We start from the raw sequence: 20,197 nt of genomic DNA, 5'->3' as shown, positions 1-20,197 counted from the left end.
GACTTTCTGTTTATTTTTTTAAAAAATGAACTGAGAAGCCCAGTTTTATTTCTTTGCCCAGATGAGTGATTTCACAAGCTTCAAAACGAACACTGGTCACCTGACTCAATCTCACACTTCCAAAATATGACATTTCCTGGAATACGTCTTAGAAGACGAATTAACTGCTTTTCCTGTTTTTGAAAGAAACAAGCAGTGTTCAGTTAGAAATCCTGGCAGCAGAAAAGTATAAATCCATATTCATTTTTTCTGCAAATACTTTACAAAGAATTAAAGCATATGTATTGTATGTATATGACGGGTTTTTGAAGGCCGCTCTTCACTTCACTTTTATACTGAAATTACATAGCTTCTTTGTACTTTTAAGTGCTCCTTTTCTTCCATGTGGCAAAATAAATGCTGAATTAGACAGTGCAATCATAAAAGGCTCTGCTGGATTAGACATTGCAGATCTGTGTATGTCTATTGGATTCAGTGGGATTTCATCCAGGTAAATGGAGGTAAGCTAGCCCCAGCGCTCTTATCCCAGTGGCTACTAGAAAAATGCTTTTAAAACTCAGAAGAGTTACTTGTTCCGACCATAGATCCCAAGATCCCTCAGCTAGCATGACCAGTGGCTATGACAAGCTGTCACAGTAGACAGAGAAAACTCAGGCACACAGGTGATGGCCAAATTCCATTTCCAGCACTGGGCACTAGAGCATCCTCATTCCAGTTATTTTTCAAGTATTTGAAGAATGGGCAGTAACACTGGCCTCCTGATTAAATTTAAATTGTACTTAAAGTTTGCATTAAAATGGCCCATTGCATTGTGGGGACAAGGGAAGAGGCCAACATTTCCAAAGAAGAAACAAGAGAGCCAATTGCTCAGTAGAAGTATGTGCATGCTTTTCACCCAAGACATTCCAAATTTAATCCCTGGCACCTCCAACTGAAATACATCACGTGTATCTGCTCAACATCAGAAAAGGTGGAAAGGCATAAATTTTATTTAGAGGCAGGCACAAATCGCAGAAACCTGTTATGATTTCTCAATCTCATCCTAGCAGAGATATCTCTAAAAGAGGCTGGAGAATACTACAGATGCTGTCTCGCTGTGTGTTTTTCATGCCTCGCCTTGAGGATCCTAAACTGTATCATATAAACAAGGAATAAAAGTATGTAAGGACAGTGCCCTCCTGAGGCAAATTGAAAAAAGGTTAAGATGCATGTATGTGATAAATAGATATATTCTTGATGCAAAATTTAAGCAGTGCTAGCAGCTTGTGATTTTAAAATGGCACAACAGAAGATGGACATTAAAGTCTATTTAAGACACAGGGATTCATTGGTGGGTTGCTCCGCCTCCGCTTGCAGCGTCTGGGAACCGCAGCCTTTAAACGGTGCGGCTCCCAGACGCTGCAGAGAAGGAGCGCGGAAATCGTGCTCCTTCTCAGGCCCCGGAAGAGCCACCGCGAGTGCCAAAGGGCGCACTCGCGATGTCACTTGTGGGGTGTGACGTGCGGACGCAGAGAGTCCGCTACGTCAATATGGCGGCAGCCATGTGGAACGGCCGCCGCCATTTTGTGCGCGCAGAGCGCGTACTAGGGTTAGGGGGTGCAGAAGCAACACCCCTTCCTAACCCTAGTACACACTCGCCGCGTACTATATGGCGGTTTGTAACCCGCCATAGATTGCCTTACTCTACATTTGATTAAAAAAAAAAGAAGCAGAAAAAGAAAAGAAGATCTGCATGCACTATATTCTCTCAGTATGGAGAGGGGGGAGCATGATGTGTCAAATCAGATAAGCAGAAAGCAAAGCTCTTTCATAGAAAGAAAAAGACGTCACTGCTAAATGCTCTGACATACACAGGTTGCTCCTTTCCATTTAGATCTGTTCCCCTCCTTAAAAAGATTTTCCCCCATATAACCTGGAACTTCCATAGCTTGGGCATTCATACGAGACTCTATCTGTAGAATCCTTATAGAGCTGCTTGCTTTTGTTTGTGGATTTCAATGGCTTTCCTGTGCATCCTGACATGGTAGTGGTTGGCATGGCCCAGATTTTCAGTGTTTCAGAACCATTTGAACAACATCCACCCCAACATCTAATTCACTATGGAAAAAGAAAAGGAAGGAACACTGCCATTCTTGGATGTCCTAGTCATCCGCAAACCAAACCAACGTTTGGGTCACACAGTATACCGAAAACCCACATGTACAGACCGATACCTGCACAAGAACTCCAACCATCACCAAGACAAAAAAGAAGCACAATCAAAACACTGGTAGACCGGGGAAAACGCATATGTGAACTCCACTTCTTGGAAGATGAACTGAAGCACCTGGACTGGGTTCTACAGGCTAATGGTTATTCCAGCTCAGACATTAGAAGGTGTGTCAGGCCCAGGAAAACCCAGAGGAGGGAAGACAAGCAGCCACCAAAAGGGAAGGTATTTTTAGGAGTCACAGACAGAATAGGCAAAGTGGTGAGGAAGCACAACCTTCAAATGGTTTACAAACTGACAAAGAAAATCCAGCAAATGCTTTGCTCAGCCAAGGATCAGAGAGACCCTCTCACAGCTGCAGGAGTTTACTGCATACCATGCAGCTGCGGACAAGTCTACATAGGGACCACCAAATGCAGTGTGCAAACAAGAATCAAGGAACATGAGAGGCACTGCAGACTGGGCCAGCCAGAAAAATCAGCAGTAGCAGAACATGCCACAAACCATCTTGGGCAGAAAATACTATTTGAAAACACTGAAATTCTGGACCATGCCAACCACTACCATGTCAGGATGCACAGGGAAGCCATTGAAATCCACAAACATCTGGATAATTTCAACCGAAAAGAAGAAACCCTTAAAGTGAACAAAATTTGGCTACCAGTCCTGAGGAATAGCAAAATAAGGACTCAGCAAATGCAAATGGGAAACCATTCAGAGTCAGGGACTTTCCCAGCAGATAATTGATCACCAGTTAGCAGACATTAATCCTCGTTTGCATTAGCCTCCCAGCCTGAGGCCAGCCATCAACACAGAACAATACACATGCAAATCACTCCTGCATTCCCAGGCTCACACAGTATACAGTCGGCCCTTCTTATACATGGATTTTTTATACACGGATTCAAGCATACACAGTTTGAATATGTTCAAAAAAAGTATAAATTTCAAATATCAAACCTTGATTTTCCATTTTTTATAAAGGACACCATTTTGCTATGCCATTATATTGAATGGGACTTTAGCATACACAGATTTTGTTATACACAGGGGATCTTGGAACTAAACCCCAGTGGATTACAAGGGTCCAGTGTATATACACCCAACTTTTTCCAGGCAAGCATTCTCTGAAGATGCCAGCCACAGATGCTGGTGAAATGCCAAGAAAAAACTCTTCTAGAACATGGACACCTAGCCTGAAAAACCCACAAAAAACTTGCCTATACTGTACATCCTATACTATCACATTATTCCTTCTCTTGTCCTTTCTTCATTGTCTCCATCTTGATATTCAAATCCAGGAATACTTTGCAATTTTGCTTGACAATTGCCTTGACTTTTATTGTGGCACACCATAGTATTCCCAAGAGGGAGGTCTGGGGAATCAGATGATTCTGTCTCTCACAAAAGAGGCCAGGTGCTTCATAAAAGTTGTTGCCTGATAGCAGTAAAAGCCAGGAGTGGATGTACTTGAGTATACACTCAGGCAACGCATTACATTAAAAGTGTGTGTTTCCATATTATGTATAATTTTTAAAGAGAAAGATAACAATGAAGTTGAGAAACTACCCAATGTGAGCTACCCACTGGTCATTTGTGTCCTCATTCTGTTCTGTGGTGGCCACTTGCAAAGTCTTTACGTGCCATCCATTTCAGTTCCCAACAAAAGACCATCTTTCTGATCCACCAGTCACAGAAGTATCATCAGAAAAAAACCAAATGCTTTTCTAGCTGCTACTAGTCATTGTTCAGTGATAACAGTGGCATGGATTGTACATTCTGTAGTTTCATCTAGGAGTGTCCGCAGTGAGCCACACCTACATTGGTAGAACATCATCAAGATTAATAATACCAGAGTAGAAGTATGGAACAGCATCGCTTTTCGGCCTTTTGGCTAAGATCAAGTGTACAAGTATGGAACAGCAGCTACCCACGGGAATGGACAAATCAATTGACTTGTTGGAGCAATAAACAACCATTTCTCTGATGCTGTGAAATTTTCTAGGTGGGAATCATCTTAGCTATGGAAGAAGCAATTTACAGCCCAGTACATACTGCCAATAAGTGGTGTACCAGGGCCGATACCAGGGCAACCACACAGTCCCTAGCCCTAGTACGTACGTACAGTGTAACAACGGTGGCATCCTGTAAGCATGGGTGCCACCATTGTTACATAAGTGCTCTGCGGTGTTTGCACATCACTGTGCGGTGCATACGTAATGAGTGTGCCAGTGGCGCACTTATTATGCCCTGTGGCTTTAAAAGAACCCGCTTTTCACGAGTTCATTTTCCTCCACAGGGAAGCCATGTGGTTTGGCAGCTGCGGCTTCTCGCTGGAGGAAAAACAGGCACCGGCAGGCCGCCATTTTTCGGCGGTCTGTACTGCGCCTACAATTACAAAACAAAAGTGAGTGACCGTCTTAAAGCAGCTGGGGCCCACAAACCCCCCCCCCAAGTTCCCAGATCTCAAAGCCTGGTCTTATCTTCTCCAGTCCTCAGGATGAAGCAGAAAGAATCTCAGAGTGAGAGCACTGCCTTGAAAATTGTGTGTACAGTTGGATTTCCATATCAATGGGCTAACCATCCATGGATTGGAACATCCACATATAGCCCTGGCCTGTTATCCTCAATAGTGACACATACATGCAGCTGCGCTAGTGCAGTTGCATGCACATGATGAATCCATAGAGAATAACGGCACTTGAGGGCCCACAATGTTTAGTATCCACAGGTGGGGGCAGAACAGAACACCCACTGGTATGGCCAACTTTATGTATATTTTTGTTTCTTGTTAGAGTTCCTATTTTTTTTAAAATTTAAATAACAACATCCGTGTAAATGGAATTAACATTTAAGGTATTATGCTTAACGACATCACCAGAGCCCATCTTTGTCACATCACAAGTGGTCATCTCTAGGTCTCATGTTTTGACACTGAAATCTCAAGGCCTGAGATAGTATTGACCTGCAACCCTATCCCCCAGGGACCCCAGGCAGCCACAAATACACATACGTTCAACCCTCTGCATCCTTCAGTTGCACTTTTTCACCAACTAGAACCCAACGAATGGCCAATGACATGCTTTTTCAGGCTCTACACATTGCCCCACCTTTGCCAAACCTGTTTTGCACTTTCTACTCACTTCCAAACTTAGAAAAAGTAATCATGGTCCTAAAATCACCAAAGGGAGTTAAAGTAAAGGAAAAATGGGGGGTGAAGAGCCCAATTGTAGCGCTTTATCTGCCCATGCCTTAAAACATAATGTGTTATTTGGCTTAATATTTATTTTGTAGAAGAATTTTGTAGAGTATAGCTCATTTCATCAGCTACCACAGAGTTTGGAGAATTATTTTGGTGGGCTGCAGCTTCCAGAATAATGGGTCCCCAGACTCATCTGGCAGTTTCATTTGTGCCCATGAGGTGGGGCAGAAGCGTGGTGGGCTTGTAATAGCACCCATATGGTGACATCTTCTTCTGGAAGACTTCACTTGCTTTCACAGGGTCCTGAGAATGGTGCAAGAAGCTGGCCAATCACATGCAAGATTAGCTGGCAGTCCAGAGGCAGGGCTGAGCAAGACAACCTGCTTTTGAAAGTTTTCACTCAGGTACCTCCTGCTCAGGATAAAAGTGAATGGGCCAAAGGACCCATGGCTATGGTTAATGAGGAGTCCCTGTAAGAGACTTTGGGGTTGAGGCTGTTTAATCATATCCATCTTGGGATGGGCCTGCCTCAGCCCCTGGTGACAGGAAAACCACACAATAGTTTGCACCCATGTCATATCCTGGCCACATCACTCCTAGGCAGTGATGTATTCATGTCTTTCAGTCCATGTCTCAAATTAAGTCTCAAGTCTCTACCTGCAAGTCTCAAGTCGAGTCTCAAGTCCTTGCAAGATACTTTCAAGTCAAGTCTCAAATCAAGTTTCAAGCCTGGAAGCCAACTTTTAATGCCAAAAAGAAGGCTGGAGGCATTTTTGGAAGAAACAGCAAGTGCGTTAGACAATGGGCTTGAGGCAGGGGTTGAGGTCTGCCTGGCAGGCTGTCCCCACTGCACATCAGAGGAGCCTTCTAAAGCTTTTCAAAAGCTTTAGAAGGATCCTTCTACCACAAGCCCATTGTCTAACACATTTCCTTTTCCCTTCCAAAAAATGAGACCAGCACTTTGTGGGGTGGATCTTGCCTGCTGCTCGAAGTGAATGGCACCAGCAAATCTGTCACTTAAAATATACAAGTGTCATGTCAAGTCAGTGTGTCATTTTTGCCAAGTCAAATCATTGAAGCGACTGAGTCCAACTTAGGCCCTAGTCAACTGACTCAAGTCTACATCACTACTCCTGGGCGTTCCTTCCAGCAAGAAAGTGGGGGGGGGGGCAGCTTCACCTGATCGGAGAACAGAGAGACCGCCTGATCTTGGTATCTGTGTCCCATGCCAAGCCAGCCGTTGTTCAGCTTTAGCCAATAAAGTTGTGGCCTGCATTCTATCCAAACCTTTGTTTGTCAGTGTGCTCACTGCCATGCTGTAACCTCCATAGCCACTGATGGCTGCAACCTCTCAGTCAATATGGTCACTGGTAGCTATAATCCAAAATATTTTCCCCTGCTTCCATGAGTGATTCTTGTAGAGTGGGCTACAGTCTAAGACAGTTTATGCCAAATAAAATGCATTAGTCTTTAAGGTGTCACAAGACAGTTGTTTTTACTGCAGTTGCCTTTACTGCAACAGATTAATGTGGTAATTCCCTCCCCCTGGAATTTTTTTTTTTACAAGGAATCAACCATGACACTAAAATGAAAACATGGTTTAATATTAGAAAGAGGGGCACTTGTATGCAAAGGAGAAATATGAGCCTGTTTTGAAACTCTCTCCCCTGTTCCAATCAGTGGGAAGATAGGAACCCAAGATTTAGGTTAATCGCCAAGCCAAGAGGAAGCAAATGAGTCCTGGTGGTTTAGAAGACTTGAAAATCTTTTGTATGAAACATTTTCTTCTTGCAAACCAGCGGATATTAGAAGCAGCTGGAATGATCCTTACTCCTTTCCCCCAAAATAATTTCTCCCACGACCATCACATGTTTGCCATACAGCCAAACTTAAAATTCTACCAATGAAATATATCTAATCCTACCTGATTCTTACAGGGCTTAAAACCAACTAGCACAGTGATCAGTGGAAATCCACTGGGATTTACCACTCCCACCTCTGATATTTAGAAAGTTCAAACACAAGGGGGTTGAGTTAAGAAGTATTAGCACATAGATCTCATCCAATTCTTTCCCATCTTTACATCCAGCATCTGCACCAATTGTTTATGTAGCTGCAAAGGCTCAGCAATACATGGTGGTGGAGAGGGAGTTAGTGATGTTTTGATTCTTTACCTCAAAACATCCGCAGATGGTCTCTGAAAACATTTTCAGCTGTAGCCTCACTTTTGCTAACAAGACCCATACTTCAGACCCCTGATGCTAGCCGAACAACCATTGCAGAAAGTTAAAAACCAGAAATTTATGACTTGTCAATTAAACTCAGGGTGCATATACCCCACTGCTTATGTTTGGTTCTTCGCTACATTTTCAAGAAGTCCTGTGACCTCTACAAACTACATAGATTAAGTATATTAGCATAAGTTTTGCTCCTTCTAACAGAGGCTATGATTTTTGTTGTTTTGCATGATTTATTCCAGCTGAGAGGACATTAGGCGCAAAGTGCTGGGGGGAGTGTTTAGATCTTAGAGATAAAATGTTACTTCTCGAAATTACAGTTTTGATTAAAACCTAGAATGGATTTGTTGTTCCAATAAGAGAAGAGTCACGAGCCATCCCTAGCTAAAGAACACTGTTGTGCTGTATATATTGATAGCTTTACTGTAAATACTATTTTTCATATACACAGATTCTTGTATATACAGTGGTCCCTCCACATTTGCTGGGGTTAGGGGTGAAGGACCCCCATGAATGTGGGAAAACCGCAAATAAAAAAAAACAACTTTTACCTGAGAGAACACCTCTCTAGGAATCTCCAGGTCCTCCTCTATGATCAACATCTGCCAGAAATTAACCACAGAATCATGTTGGAGGTCCTACAAATGCCTAAAGAACTGTTTTCTCTAGGAACTTCTAGGTTGTCCGGCTCAACTCTATGATCAGATTCCAACAGAGTTGCATTGGAGGACCTAAAGATTCCTAGAGAGAAAGTATTAATCAAGTCTTCAGATAATCAAATCCACCAAAGTCAAAGCCACAAATGTGGAGAGCCAACTGCATTGATACTTTAAAACATTACTCAGCAAAGTGTAGCCTTGTTGGGGAACCTATGGCCTCCACATGTTATTTGATTCAGAGGAACAGCCCACAGTCAAAGATGATGAGAGCTGTATATTGCAAAATCTGGAGGGCTTCAGGTTTCTTGCCCATGCTTTATCATATTACGCACCAATTCTGATATAATATTTATTGCAACTCAAATCTACTCAAAGTTTGTTTACAGCTTCTTACCTAGCACCACTGATATCCACCCCGACCATCAATTGTCCATTCAGTGAAAGGATCTCATCTCGCAAACGAACTTTTCCACATTTCCCTGCTGGGCTGTTTTTTTTCAAGTCTGTGACCCAGATACTTCCAACATCAAGTACGGGACCCTTATGCCCCTTCTTTTTTTTCCCAATTCTCCGCTTCTCTCCATAGTCCCCCAAAGCAGGGATGTTCCCAAAGCTTAGGCCAAGAGACTCCGCTTTCCCTGGATCCTTGGTGAGGTAAACAGTACAAATCTCGGCATCCACAGGACTCATACCATGATGTAGTTTTCCTTCATCCACTGGGAAATTCAGCTGGATATATTCTCTCAGCTTCTTGATGGCAGAATGGCAGAGCCTCTGTTCCGGCTCTTCCACTTCCCCCCTCAGGTGGTTTTGCAGCCATCGATAAAGGATGGGAAGAAACAGCACCGCATTCTCTGGAGTGATGGGCATTGTGGGCACTTCTGGATCCCATTATGTGAGGAATTGGTTCCTGGGTTGAGTGACCGAAACTTGATCAATGTGTCTTTGAGGATCAGAGTGTCTGATGACTTCACCAACAATCATGCTGGCAGAAACAGTGTATATATACACAGGGAGCCAAAAAAATTTTTTTTCTTTTAAATAAAACACAGTTCTCTCTTTTCCCCCCTGTTTGGTCAAAATAACAGAATGGCTTTTATAACGAAGAGTGAAAACAGGTGCTCTGGAGAATCCGGCAAGAAGAGGAAGGAAGCAACGAGGACTTCATGTTTGGCTCCTTGCACAGCTGTCCATACAGAAATCACTCGGGCAGCTCATGTTCTGTTCTCTGAGGCTGTAATTGCTCCCCCACATTCACCAACACCTGCTTGACCTAGAAAGAGAAAAACAGCATAGTTAAAACCGTGATTCCCATTCCCAAATAAAGGATTGCAGAGCAATCTGCAATGCTCATTAATGAGAGAGCTTTCTTTAACATTATTCCATTCACTCGTTAATGCTGTAATCTGTTTATTTTGCCTTCTATATACTCTTGGGTCTTCCTCTGTGGAAGAGAACCAAAAACATGAATTCAAAGAAATATATTTATAAATATACAAACGGTGACTCTGTGCTTCTATCTGTCCATCCATGTGAAAGCTGATTTCCACGATTCTAACTCCATGCAACACAATGTGGGTTCCTCCAGATATTTTACCCTACAACCCCCAACATTTCTGATTGTTAACTATGCGAGATGGATCTGATGGTTGCTGTAGGCCAAATCAAGCCCTTGAACACATTGAGGAAGACTACTCTAGCACAGTTCTGAAAAGGAAAACAAGGGTGACCAACAAACTATTGTCACCTGTACATATCAGATCACTATTAGAAAGGCAAACATTTCTACAGTTTAAGGATACATGTGGGTGAACCCGTTGTGTTTTCCAAAAAATATTATGAAGCATGCTAGTTGAACATACTATCAATCAGAGTCTGTTCCACGTGACACACTATTTGTATAAAGCTGCTCCCCATCTTTCCTCCATCATTTGGTGACATAGTATCTGCACTTAGATTTATTACTACGTGTCAATTAAGTTTCCTCCCTCTTTTCTACTTTGCTGCTTTCTTAGCACATATCACCAGGAACTCCTTTTCACGCCCATCTTGATTTTACTAATTTTGCTGCATCTTCCCACCCACCTCTTATCCAGTCATGAATATCTCAATGCCTCTAGTATTATAGCTGTTGAATTTTTTGTTACACTTCACTTTTGGTTTATATTTCACTTTTACATTAGTGAGTTCAAGGCGATGTACATGGTTCCCCCACCGTTTAACCTCACAACAGCCCTGTAAGGTAGGTGAAACTAGGGGAGAATGCCTAGCCTAAGATCGCCCAGTGAGTTTTATGGCTCATTGAACCATAACTATGAAGGTTTCAAATACTGCAAAATGAATTTAGTATTGTATATATTTTTTTCTTCTACAGAATAGGAGGAGGCTAAGTTGTAAAAATAAAAATCCCACTCCCCCCCGCCCCATCTAACATCTGTGGTCCCTTAGTTCGATTTCATGTTCATTTTTTCTTCAAGAATAATAAAAGCTAGCTTTAACTGCATCTAGCTTGCAGAAATAATGCAGTTTGATGATGATACCATGGCTCAGTACTATGGAATTCTGGGTTTGTAGTTCTGTGACATTTTGGCCTTTCTGTCAGAGAACTCTGGTGCCACAACAAAATACAAAATACAAACTCCAGGATTCCATAGGACAATTGAAGCAGTGTCAAACTGCATTAATTTTGCAGTGTGGCAGCAGCCCTCAACTTGTAAAAAGGGTAGGGTTGCCATAATCCGGCGGGGGGCGGGAATTTCCCACTTTTGGACCGTCTGCACGGTCACGGTACAGTTTGCCCCCCGCCCCTGGGTTTGCCCCCGCCCCCGGGCTTTTTTATTGCGCCGCTATGGCGGCGCCTTTGGCCGCTCTTGTGGCCGCCACTGCCGCCACCACCAATGCAGCTGTTGCTGTGTGGTGGCCTGCCTGTGGCTGCTCCTCTGGCCGCCGCTGCCACCACGGTTCAGTAGGTGCTCCAGCGCGCCCACACTCACAGTATTTAATTTTCCCGGGCGTGCTGGAGGAGCACCTACTATTGGCTGGCAGGCTGGCCAATAGCGGAACAGCCCGCCCCCTGCTTCAGGAGTCTATGACTGCTGGCAGGGGGTGGGGCTGTTCCAGCTCTCTGCCCCCATTGGCCGCCCAGGTTAAAGAGGAGGAGCTCTCCTCTGTTTACTTCCTGGGCCGGCGAGCAGCAAAGAACTGAGGCGGCGGGCGGAGGAGGGCACCGGGCAGCCCCCGCCGCAGCAACAAAAGCGGCAGCCGCAGCAGCAGCCAAAGGGAGAGGAGTTGTTGTTGTTATGCAAAGACCTAGCTGTGTGAGTCAGTTTGCAAAGGGACCTTCCATGATTATCAATATTATTATTATTAGCATGCAAAGAGCTAGCTGTGTGAGTCAGTTTGCAAAGGGACCTTCCATGATTATCAATATTATTATTATTAGCATGCAAAGAGCTAGCTGTGTGAGTCAGTTTGCAAATGCCCAAATGTGCTTTGTGTGTGTTTTGGAATGGGGGAGGGGGGTTGGCCAGAAAGGGAAGTACATTTCTGCCATCTGTCTAGGAATAATGCCCAAATGAGAAACTGGAGCGTGTCCAAAGGAGGGCGACAAAAATGGTGAAGGGTCTGGAAACCATGCCCTATGAGGAACGACTTAAGGAGCTGGGGATGTTTAGCCTGGAGAAAAGAAGGTTAAGAGGTGATATGATAGCCCTGTTTAAATATTTGAAAGGATGTCATATTGAGGAGGGAGCAAGCTTGTTTTCTGCTGCTCCAGAGAACAGGACCCGGAACAATGGATGCAAGCTACAGGAAAAGAGATTCCACCTGAACATTAGGAGGAACTTCCTGACAGTAAGGGCTGTTCGACAGTGGAATGCACTCCCTCGGAGTGTAGTGGAGTCTCCTTCCTTGGAGGTCTTTAAACAGAGGCTGGATGGCCATCTGTCAGGGATGCTTTGATTTGGATTTCCTGCATGGCAGGGGGTTGGACTGGATGGCCCTAGTGGTTTCTTCCAACTCTACGATTCTATGATTCTATGTCCTCCATTTTGATCATGCCTAAGAAACATGCATTTATATTAACATTTTTAAAAAATCATAATTTTTTTGCATGACCTCCATTTTTATAAAATGTGTCCTACATTTGAAAATATTGCCCTACATTTGCCCTACATTTGTCCCGGTTTGGAGGTCCAGACTTATGGCAACCCTAAAAAAGGGGTATTGTTGTTGTTGTGTGCCTTCAAGTCCTTTCTGACTTATGGCAACCCTAGGGCGAATCTATCATGGGGTTTTCTTGGCAAGATTTGTTCAGAAAAGGATAGCCATTGTCTTCTCCTGAGGCTAAGAGAATGTGACTTGCTCAAGGTTACCCAGTGGGTATTAAAATTGGCACCATATATATCTGAAAGGAGGAGGAGAACAGCCTCTAAAAGGTGGGTAGGCATGATGAAGCAAAACAGTTCACTAACATTTTTCAAGATTACTCATCAAACCGATCTAATATCCCACTTACATGCAAACTTTTGCTTCATCCTTTAACAAATTGGGTTTTTCCTTTCTTATACAGTATGTTCTTCCCAATGGAATATCTGAAGGGCCCTCAAGACCTATTTCCTGGCTCATAGAAAGAAAAATAAAAAGGTAATTAAAACTTCCTATAACTGACCTTTAAAAATATGTTTAACCACATGCTGCTTTCAGATACTATTTTTACAAACTGCATAATAGTCACACCCAGAGTCTACTCTATCTTAACCATTTAAAATGTCATGGTGTTTATGGCAAAAGGCCTTTAAAGTTATCATTAAAGTTTTTTTTAATGCACTCTTTTGTTATTCGGCATTAGTACTCCTCTGTTACATTTGAATCACAAGAGGCTGTGCATGTCGTGAATGTCTGGATGCAGTGGTGGGATGGATGGGTGTGAAACTCATTTAGTACATTTTTTTAATAAGAACTTTGCACGATGTAGAAACTATATATTGTCTATGTGCCTATCTGACTGTTATGCTATGCAGATCCACCTGCTTAAGAAGCACAGCCATCAAACTTGATCTGTTCTCTAACAGAACCAAGCAAAAAAACCCTAACATTTTGAACCTTTCTGGAGGGAAAAAACACTTTTCCATATACCTGGTTATTTTCCACTCCAGAATTCACATTGGTGAACCAAGTTTGACCAAATTTGGTAGGCAGACTTGGGGTGCATCTACACTGTAATAATAATGCAGTTTAATGCCACTTTAACAGCCATGACGCCATCCTACAGAATCCTGGGATTTGCAGTTTTGTGAGGCACCAGCACTCTTTGGCAGAGAAGGCTAATGACCTTGTAAAACTACAAATCGAAGCATTCCAGAGGATGGAGCTACAGCACTTAAAGTGGTGTCAAACTGCATTATTTCTACATGTAGAGGCACCCTTAGGCTGCCCACAAAGGGGCGCAAAAACAACAACAACCCCAACCCCTGGTTATTTTAGGTTTTGTTCCTGTAAAAACTCCAAAAGCATCTGAACAGACCTCATTTGCCCCCTGTGGCTGCTGGCTGTTAAGCTGAACTGGAGGTAAGACCTGGAGATGTTACTTAAGTTACATATATAGAAAAAAGCAGTTGATGTAGAATATTGATGTACAGTATGTTAATAAATAAAATAGTGTTAAATGTAAATACAGTTTACATGAGTCTCAGCACCTGAAGGCCAGTTGGTAGCTGCAATAAACATTTATATTGATATAACCATTTATATATGGCATTTCAGATATGGAAGTTTTGTCCATTAAGGGGTAGCATTTGTATGTGACCATTCTTAGTCCCCCATGAGAAATTTGAATATATCAAGAACTAGCAAAGGCTGCGGCACATCTGCAAATGTATCTGATACTTTTCCCAAGACCTTTCCATGGGAAAAGTCTCCTTTAACAGAGTTACACAGGAAACAACAACAACAACAAAAACTTTGCTGTGATCTAACAGATCTCTTCCAAGGGTCACAAATTTAGAATTCAAAACATACATTCCACACATAAATTTCTAATGCATTCAATCTGAATTTTACCTACAACTACTGAACCATAAAATACATAAGAAAAAAATGGCCAGTTTCAGCCATATTACAGCTTTAATGAAGTTCTATTATGTTGTGGCACTCATTTGGGACCATTCAAGGACAATGTTTCCCAATCTTGAGTCTCCAGACTTTGGTCTATAATTCCCATCATCCCTAGTCAGTGTGGACAATAGTCACTCGTGATTAGAGTTGTAGTCCAACATGATCTGTGAGCTGTAAGTTGGGGGGAAAGGTCTAGAAAACACAGCAATGAGAAAGCTCCCAAAAAGCTTGAGAAATGCTTTTCGGTGAGAATCCTAAAGAGAACATCTCACTCTGTATTATCTGCAGTTTCAGGGCAATGGAGTTAGCTGACCCATACCCACACATATGTAAAGTTTGTTCTCCATACCCACAGATTCAAGCATCTATAGTGTGAAAATATTTTTAAAAATATGAATTTAAAAAAAATCGATTTTGCCATTTTTATAAGGGACACTATTATACTGCCCCACGGTATATAATGGGCATCCATGGATTTTGGTATTCATGGCAGATCCTGGAAACAAATCCCAGCAGATACCAAGGATCCACAGTATACAATAGGTCCATGGCAAAACCATTAGAGAAAGACCAAGGATCAGTGACAGAGCATATGCAACAATTGCCAGGTTCAGTCCCTGATATCTTATACAGGGATGTTGTCGATCAAAGTAGCCAAAGCTGTCAATGCCCACAGTAGCCAACAGCAATTGATTCACCTCAGATTGCCTAAAAGTGCCCCGTGCAACATACTATAATATTGAACACATTGAGCACAATAAATATTAATAATTACAGAAAAAACAAAGACTAGAGAAGTTGCAGGTCATTACACTTCTTTTTAAGTACAATACTGTTAGTCCCTCAGCTCCATCTCTCTCCTTCATATCCTGCTGCAGGTAACATCATTATTTGCAATGAGTTGTTTCTAACCTCTAGTGCAGTGGTTCCCAAACATTGGTCCTCCGGGTGTTTTAGGCTTCAACTCCCAGAAGCCCCAGCCAGGTTGGCCAACTGCCAGGAATTCTGGGAACTGAAGCCCAAAACATCTGGAGGATTAAAGTCTGGGAATCACTGCTCTAGTGTTTTGAATCAGTTAATGACAAGTATCAGTATTGCCAGTGTGGCATAGTGGTCTGAGTGTTGGGCTACGACTCTGGAGACCAGAGTTCGATTCCCAGTTTAGGCATAAAACCTGCTGGGTGACCTTGAGCAAGTCACATTCTCTCAGCCTCAGAGGAAGGCAATGACAAACCTCCTCTAAACAAATCGTGCCAAGAAAACCCCATGATAGGGCCACCATAAGTCAGAACAACTTGAAGGCACACAAAACACACACGCACACACACACACACACACACACACACACACAGGGTTGCCATAAGTCAGGACCTCCAAACTGGGACAAATGTAGGACAACATTTTCAAATGTAGGGCACATTTTTTTAAAATGGAGGACACACGAAAAAATTTGATGATTTTTAAAAAATGATAATATAAATGCATGTTTCTTAGGCATGATCAAAATGGAGGACATTTGGGCATTATTCCTACACAATTAGGGTTGCCATATCCCGCCGGGGGGCGGGACAATCCCGGTTTGGGAGGGGCCAACCCGGTCCCGGTCCGGTTTGGCGCCCAAACCGGGACGGCCCCGCCCACCGCGGCCACCTCAGGCCCCGCGGCGGCTCCAAGGCCTTGCTGAGGCCTGGGAAGGCTCTCCGCAGTTGGAGCTCCAGCCGCGGAGACGCTCCCTCCCGGGCCCCAGCAAGGCCTTCGAGGTGGCTCCGCGGTCGGAGCTCCGACCGCGGGGTCCTCCAAGGCCTCCGCAAGGCCAGGGAGGAAGAGGAGGCCGCTACCCACCGCGGCGATCGCCGCGATGAGGAGCGGCCCCTGCCTCTTTCCCGGCCTGGGAGCCTGCTGAGGCTTCCTCCCAGGCCGGGAGGAGGAGCAGGCCGCTTCCCCTTGCGGCGATCGCCGCGATGAGGAGCAGCCTCCGCCTCTTTCCCGGCCTGGGAGCCGGCCTAGGCTTCCTCTCAGGCCGGGAGGAGGAGGAGGAAGCCTGGCACCGCGGCGATCGCCGCGATGCCAGGCTTCCCCCGCCCTTCTCGGCCTGGGAGCCGGCCTAGGCTTCCTCTCAGGCCGGGAGGAGGAGGAGGAAGCCTGGCACCGCGGCGATCGCCGCGATGCCAGGCTTCCCCCCGCCCTTCTCGGCCTGGGAGCCGGCCTAGGCTCCCTCCCAGGCCGGGAGGAGGAGGAGGAGGACAAGGTTTAAAAATCTAGGACTTTTTTTTTTTAATTTCCTAGCCAGGAAATTTAAAAAAAAAATGTCCTACATTTTCAAACCTTGTCCTACATTTGTCCCGGTTTCGAGGTCCTCCAACATGGCAACCCTATACACAATGACAGAAATGTACTTCCCTTTCTGGCCAACCCCCCCTCCCCCCATTCCAAACAGCACATTTGGGCACTGAACATGGCTTTATTTTAACATTGCCTCTTGCATATTTCAGAGGCTTAGTTTCACACTGAACATGGGCTCACATGGCTATGCATATTGAATATGTCAAGGTGGTTTAACAAGAAGTGGATTTGCCCTTGCTTTCACTGCGCATGTGTTTGTAAAAATCAGAGCAACTTACATTGGCCATGCCTCAGAAGCTGGCTGATATCAATATCACCATCATCATCATCATTGTTAAAGCAGACCTTTTAGCATTTGAAGCACCAAAAACACACAGAAATGCACTTTGGAAAGTCACACTGTCTCACCTTCAGAAAGAGTGAATGCATGCCTCAGAAACTGACTGATATCATCATCATCATCACCACCACTATCATTCTTAAAACAAAGCAGACCTGTACAAATGGAATGGAAATCCTCCTCCTCTTCTTCCTCCTCCTCCTGCCACTCTTCTTCTTCTTCTTCTTCTTCTTCCTTCTCTTCCTCCTCCTGCTACTCTTTCTCCCTCCTCATCTTCCTGCTACTTTTCCTCCCTCTTCCTCTTCCTCCTCCTGCTACTCTTCCTTCCTCTTCCTCTTCCTCCTCCTGCTACTCTTCCTCTTCCTACTACTCTTCCTCCCTCTTTCTCTTCCTCCTCCTGCTACTCTTCCTCCCTCTTAATCTTTCTGCTACTCTTCCTCCCTCTTCCTCCTCCTGCTACTCTTCTTCTTCCTCCTCCCTCCTCCTTCTTCCTTCCTCCCTCCTCCTTTCTCCCCCTGCTACCTCTTCCTCCTCCTCCTCCTCCTCTCTTCCTCCCTTCCTTCCTCCCTCCTCCTCCTCCTTCTGCTACCTCCTCCTCCTCCTCTGCTGGCCCCTGCACCCTCGCCGGGCCTGGGCCAGCCCACATGGGCACCAGAGGAGGAGCTGGTCTTGAGGCTGGCTGGCCAATGGGGGCAGACTTGAGCTCTAACAGCCCACCCCCTGTCAGCAGCCATTAGCCAGCCAACCCCAGGAGGAGAAACTCCTCCTATTTAGTCCTGCGTGCAGCCTTGCAAGCACGCGTAGGAGAACAGGAAGCTGCCAGCGGGTGCAAAGGCCTTGATGGCGGCCTTGGTGGCAGCAGTGCGCTGTGTGCGCTGCATCCAACACAGCGCAGCACAAAGGCTGCGCGCAACAGCCAGCACAGCTGGCGCTGGTGCCAGTGGCGGCAGCAGACCTGGGGCAATCCCGGGTCCAGGAAGAAACCGGGATGGGCGCCCCCGCCTGGTAGAAAAGTGGGATTGTCCCGCCAAGGGGCGGGACATGGCAACCCTACACACACACACACACACACACACACCAGTACTGTGTGAATAGTGCCAGTACACAATATGTTCAGTAGGTGGCATTGGATTTTGTTGTATCTGAGCAGAGGCAGGGGTTTCCTGCTCTCGTTTGTTCTTGGGAGGATAAAATTATAGATACTTGACAGGGCTGTCTTTTAAACTTTGTATGGCAGGAAATATTGCTTCATTTGTTATATGCCTACTACTTAGTGTGAGCATATTATAGGGTTTTTGGGGGCAAGATTTATTTGAAGGAGATTTGCCATTACCTTCCACTGAGGCTAAGAGTGTGACTTGCTCAGGATCACCAAGTGAACTTTCATGTCTGAGAGCAGGAATTTGAACTCTACTCCCTGTGAGTTCTACACCAACACTCAAACCACTATGCCATATTATGTGTACATCTTTGCTACAGCCTACTTTTTAAACCCTGGTTCTTCTTCCCATTCTTGTCTAAGCTGTTTATAGACTGCAAGGAACTGAATTATTTCTTTCATTTTCACAGTAAATCCAGAATATCACAACTACCACCCACCCCTTCTTAAATTCCAGAAATGTTCATCAAGAGTTCACTTCATACTGTAAATATGCTACCTGAAGTCCAGCCAACAAATTTTAGCGCACATACCTTTAGGTTCCGGCCTGCTTCCCAGGCTTGTTTTATTTTATTTTATTAAACTTTTATGTTTTGTCTTTAAAACCCTTGTGCTGAATTCCAAACTAATTCTGTAGGTCTCTTTTCTCTTTGAAGGAGATTTGCCATGTAGATGAGGAGCAATGAGTATCTGAGAAAAGGAAGCCCACTCACTGCAGGCGGGTTGAACTGGTTGTCTAGTGTTTTAGGGTCCTAGAAATGACAAATAGCTGGGATCATTGAGCAACCGACACAGACAAAAATTATTACCAGCTGCAACAAGATGGACTTCCAACATAAATACTTCTAAAATCTATTAAGGCAATTAGTCTCAAATGGATCTGATCATCACAGAACTGGGAACAGTTTACTAGCAATCTGCAATAGTGCCAAGTAAGACTTGAAGAAAGAATGGCTAGACTTAAAGATGTTATCTTAATTTATCAGCTCCAGTCGGTTCTTTCTCCCTTCGTGTGAGTAACAAACTTGTTCCAAATTCAGGGAAATGATTCCTCATCTGTGTAAAGACATATGAAGATGCAGCACATAACTTTTGACCCAACGTGGTGGCCAGAATTAGAATAACATTTATTGTATTAGTTCTTGGACCATAGCAGGTTAAAATCAGATAAGATTTACATTAAAATTAAAATGGGTTGGTCCATGTTACACAGCAAATGGGACTGTATAAGGCAGGCTTTTTCATCCTAGCACTCCTTATCCACATGATGTGGTGTGTTCTGTCATCCCCAGCTATGGAATAACCAGTTCAGTACTTCTGGAAATGGTCACTGTCGGAAAAAGCTAAAACAATGGTTTGTTTTTGGCAAGTTTAATACAGAGATAGTTTCCGACCACCTTCCCCTCAGGTTTAGAAAACATGCCTTACCCAGTGTCACCCAGTGGGTTTCCATTACTGAGCAGGGATTGGAAGCCTGGTCTCTGGAAGTCTGAGTCCAGTACTCAAACCACCACATCACAATGGCTGTTGGTACAAAGGATCCTTTCATATATAATGTTCTGTCTACATCAGAGATGAAGAACCTTGGACTTGAAGGTCAAATCCATCCCTGATTGAGTCCCAGTCTGGTTCTCCAGACGGCCATGTCTCTTTCCTCAGGACACCACTGTTTGATGGTTTCCCAGGTTTTGTAGATTTTTTTTGTCCCCCATTCTAGAATATTAAAATTCTCCTTCAGAGTTTCAGAGCAGAGATGGAAACTGAAATGCTCCAAAAATTGTTAGATTTGCAGCTCTCACATGATTTCCATCCCTGTTGTGGTTACTAGCAGTTAGTGCTTTTTTTAAGGAGCCAGTGTGATACAGATTGTGTTTCCCTTATCCAGAATTCCAAAATCCAAAATACTCTAAAAACCCAAATGTTTTTCATGGGGG

General features: G+C 44.1%; 1 protein-coding gene across 1 annotated transcript in view; it reads right to left on the bottom strand.

Moving 5' to 3' along the window:
- LOC149324138 (PDZ domain-containing protein 2-like) overlaps window positions 1-12,871 on the bottom strand; it is a 294,838-nt gene extending 281,967 nt beyond the window's left edge. The window contains exons 1-2 of the mRNA XM_089496933.1: window positions 12,824-12,871; window positions 8,702-9,580 (exon numbers count right to left, since the gene is read on the bottom strand). Coding sequence (XP_089353059.1) covers window positions 8,702-9,177 — 476 coding nt within the window. The 5' untranslated portion in view covers window positions 9,178-9,580; window positions 12,824-12,871. The remainder of the gene's footprint in view (window positions 1-8,701; window positions 9,581-12,823) is intronic.
- Between the last annotated feature and the right edge of the window lie 7,326 nt (window positions 12,872-20,197).

This window comes from Sceloporus occidentalis, unplaced genomic scaffold (assembly GCF_023333645.1).
Source record: "Sceloporus occidentalis isolate IW3139 unplaced genomic scaffold, rSceOcc1.0.p SCAF_1, whole genome shotgun sequence".
NCBI classification, from domain to species: Eukaryota; Metazoa; Chordata; class Lepidosauria; order Squamata; family Phrynosomatidae; genus Sceloporus; species Sceloporus occidentalis.
This window is presented reverse-complemented; position numbering and strand designations above follow the sequence as displayed.